Below are 4,088 nucleotides of genomic sequence, written 5' to 3'. Positions count from 1 at the left end.
GGAATGGAAGTTAGCCTGGTGAAGGAACGGGAAGAGCATTCCAGGCAGAGGGACTAGCCTGTGCAAAATCAGAAGTCACAGGAGTGAAGCCTGTTTGAGGAAGGAAAAGCAGATCAATGGCCAGGAAAGAGTAGAGAAGAGGGGAGAGATGAAGATGCTAAACCTGTGTGTGTTCGTCTCCGTTTCTACAGATGTGGAAACAGAGCCCTAACAGGGGCATAGATCCCAGGCCTCCTAACTCCCTGTCAGTTGCTCCATGATAATTATACTGCTGTGCCAGCGTCTCCAGCAGGCACCTTAAATGTGTCCTCTCATTTCATCTCATCACAGACCTAGAGGGATTTTTCCCTTCCCATTTTACAGGTGAGGAAACAGGCCCATAGAAATTAAGAACTTTGCTCAAGGTCACAGTGACATCAGCCAGATTCCACAAGGCCGTGTGTGCTATGCTAAGCAGGTTGGACTTTTTCCTAGGGGTATTGGTGAGTGTATTAAGTTCCTACTGCTGCTGTAATTACCACAGACAAGGTGACTTAAAACAATAAAAATGTATTAGTTTACAGTGCTGAGGCCAGAAGTCTGAAATGCGCCTCTCTAAACTAAACTTAAGGTGGCGGCAGGGCTGGGTTCCTTCTGAAGGCTTTGGAGAGAATCCGTTTCCTTGCTTTTCCACCTGCATTTCTTGGCTCATGGCCCCTTCTATCTTCAAAGCCAGCAATCATACCATTCCTCTGCTCCTTTCATCGCATACCCTCTGACTCTTACTCCCCTGCCTCCCCCTTTCAGTTATAAGGACCCTTGTAACTACATTGGGCCCACCCAAATAGTCCAGGATAACCTTTCCATCCCATGGTCGGTTGATTAGCAACCTCAATTCCATCTGCAGCCTTAATTCTCCCTTCCCATGTAACATCACACAGTCACAGTTTCTAGGAATTAGAGCAGGGACATTTTTGGGGATCCATTATTTTTCCTACCATCATGTGCCACTGAAGGGTTCTTAGCAAGAACATGATAAGATGAGGCCTGCATTTTAGTATCTTTTTGTTATTGGCTTTATAAAACAGTCACTTCATGACTTATTGACAGCAAATTGGGCTTTGCAACAACTTAACACTTTCAACAGATAAACAGTTAATAGTTATTAAATGTGTTCAATCTAATAAGTATATCTGGGTGTTTGTTTTTCCAGATCTTTTAACCCAACAGAGAGTTCTTTTGTACAGGTGACTTGATTATTTTCCCAACAACCAAGTAGGAGTTCAAAAGACTGTTATAATTTCGCCTTTATGGATGAGGAAACAGGCCGGGGGGAATTGGGTTGCCTGCCCAGGTTCACAGAGCTGCTAAGGCCAGGGCCATGGTGAGGGACTAGTCTTCAGGCCCACTTAGCAGCAGTTCTTTATGTCATCCATGGGTAGGGCATTCTGGGAACTCAAGTCAGGTATCAGCACATCTTAGGTACAATTTTTCACCTATAATCCAGCATCCGGTAAGTACTTGTTGAATGAATGAATAACCTGCTTTCACTTCTGTGGCACAGGTGGTGATTTTCAAGGTGGGAAAACCATCATCTCTTGCCCGAGCAGACACAGTAACCTCCTCCCTGGCCTCTCTGCTTTGCTCTCTAATCCACACTCCAGAGAGGAGCCAAAGTGATGGACTTAAGATGTAAACCAGGTGACATGGCTTCCCCAGTTACATCTTCCCATTGGCTTTCCATCATACCAAAAAGAAAACCCTAAACCCTCAATTATGGCCACACATGATCCTGCACACTCCCCCCTTCTCTCCTCTCAGCCTAATTCTTACCACCTCCCTCTGGCTTCCTCCCCTCCAGTTCCACCGGCTCTTTCCAAAGGCCAACCTTTTCCCACCTCAGAGCCTTTGCCCATGCTGTTCTTTTTAAAAACATTTTTTAATTGATTTCAGAAAGGAAGGGAGAAACAATAATGATGAGAGAAAATCATTGATGGGCTGCATCCTGCATCCCCTCCCCCACTGGTGATTGAGGCCACAACCTGGCATGTGCCCTGACTGGGAATCCACCGTGACCTCCTGGCTCAAAGGTCAATGCTCAACCACTGAGCAATGCTGGCTGCCCCCCCACCCCCCTTGCTGTTTTTTCCTGCTGGAAATCTCTCTACTCTCCCCCCACACACACAAACACACACACACCTCTTTCTAATTTTTAAATAGCTGGGTCCTTCTTCTACGCCAGGTCTCAACTTTAATGTCACCTATTTAGAGAGGTTCTTTTTCGCTTTTGTTTCCTTCATAGAAAATTGTGACCACTTGTAAAAGCTTTATTTGTCTCCTTGCTTATTTTGCTCGGACACCCTCCTAGACCTGAGGTGTCCAGTCTGTAGTTAGCAGACAGATATGGCTGTGAAGCAACTGACATGTGCCTGGTTTGAACTGGGATGTGCTTGAAGTGTAAAATACACACTGAATTTTAAAGACGTCCTACCATAAAAAGATGTAAAACGTGTCATTAATAATTTTAAAATACTGACTACATGTTGAAATAATAATACTTGGGCTATACTGGGTTAAAACATCATTAACAATCTGTTTCTTCCTACATTTTTAATGTGGCTGCGAAAACATGTTAAGGTACACATGTGACTCATGCTCTATTTCTATTGGGCAGCGCTGTTCTAGACTGCTAGCCAATGCAGATAGGAACTGCTTCCCTTTTCTACCTACGTGTTCCCAGTACCCACCATGTAGTAGGTCCTCGGTGAGTATTTGTTGAATAATTTGGTTTTTATGAGAACAATGGGCTCAGAGAACACCGAGACAGGCAGCCCCAGGTATGCTGTGGATTTGAGGAATAAAGAAACACAAAAGCAAAGGTTTTCTTTTTCTCCAGTCATTGCATTTCCAACAGGTTCTGCCAGTCCTCAGTCCTTATCTGTACTGACATTCCTGGCATAGTCACCTGCTACTATAGATGGGGGAGGACGGCTGGCTCTGCTGCTTCTATTTCAGTTGCACAGAGGTGTCTGGTCTCCATCACTGTATACTCTCCAGCTTTGGTCCTAGTCGCAGAAGGGCTCCCCGCAGCACACTGAGCACACAGATAGGGCAGCTGGGATCCCAGGGGCTTGCCCAGGGTCACCCAGCAGGTCAGAGGGGAATAGGGCCTGGAACCTTGGTCTCCAGAACCACTTTCCAGGACTCTTGCCTCCAACTACATCTTGTTGCCCGTCTCCTTTTACTCTGCTGGACCAGGTGACTGCAACCCTCCCCTCACCTCCCTTCACCTCTGACTTCTGGGGGGGGAGGGGGGGGCGGGGGCCAGGGACAGACGTGCCCGGTCCCAGCAAAACTGACCCAAATGGCACCATCCACATACAGGTCAAAGTAGTTGGGATGAAGAGATGGGAGGTTCAATGGGAGGATGAATGAATGGATGGGAGGATGAATCAGTGAATGAATGAGCCGAAGGATGGGAGAACAGATGGTTGTGAGTGGGGCAGGAGGAGGAGGGCTGGCTGTTAGGATGCCTGCCTGGGGAGTGTGGCGGGACAGGGGGTTACAGTTGGAAGGAATCGCCCACTTCTCTCATCTCAAACAGGATCCGAAGAACACAGGACCCCTAGCAATCCAAGGCCAGCCCCATCACTTTTCTGCTAGAAACCCAAGGCCAAAGGAGCAGAGCGCTGTGCCCCGGGGCCCGCTGGGAAGTCGGGGCAGAGGGGAGCGGGGAGCTGGGTCTCCAAGCCCCTGGTGCGGGCTCCTTCGCCCCCACCGGCCGAGCCTGCCGGTGCCAGGGTGGGGGGAGTGCAAAGGATTTTTCTAATTTAATTGCCCATAGTCAGATATGCATGAGTGATTAGAAATAAGCATTTGACATATTTGCATGCGAAACAAATAGTCACGTTTTTGTGTTGTAGTGTAAAACAAATGCTAGGATGAAAGCAATCCATTGACTAAGAGCTGTAGAACTTTGCCATGGCGTACTATTGCACAGAAATCATATACTGACCTCCATGCTCTGAGTAAGGCAGGAACAGGTGAAGCTCATGGAGTAAAAGACCAACAACAGATGTTAGTGCCCAAAGTGGGAGGCACTGCTGTTG

At 47.4% G+C, this 4,088-nt stretch overlaps 1 protein-coding gene across 1 annotated transcript in view; it reads left to right on the top strand.

Annotated features, from left to right (window-relative positions):
* The first annotated feature begins 2,781 nt into the window (after window positions 1-2,781).
* Window positions 2,782-4,088, top strand: part of DUSP15 (dual specificity phosphatase 15) — a 19,104-nt gene continuing 17,797 nt past the window's right edge. Inside the window, exons 1-2 of the mRNA XM_015566647.1 lie at window positions 2,782-2,816; window positions 3,182-3,237. Coding sequence (XP_015422133.1) covers window positions 2,782-2,816; window positions 3,182-3,237 — 91 coding nt within the window. The remainder of the gene's footprint in view (window positions 2,817-3,181; window positions 3,238-4,088) is intronic.

Source organism: Myotis davidii, unplaced genomic scaffold (assembly GCF_000327345.1).
Source record: "Myotis davidii unplaced genomic scaffold, ASM32734v1 scaffold562, whole genome shotgun sequence".
Classification (NCBI taxonomy): domain Eukaryota; kingdom Metazoa; phylum Chordata; class Mammalia; order Chiroptera; family Vespertilionidae; genus Myotis; species Myotis davidii.
Note: the sequence above shows the minus strand (reverse complement) of the source record. Positions and strands in the feature narration are given on the sequence as shown.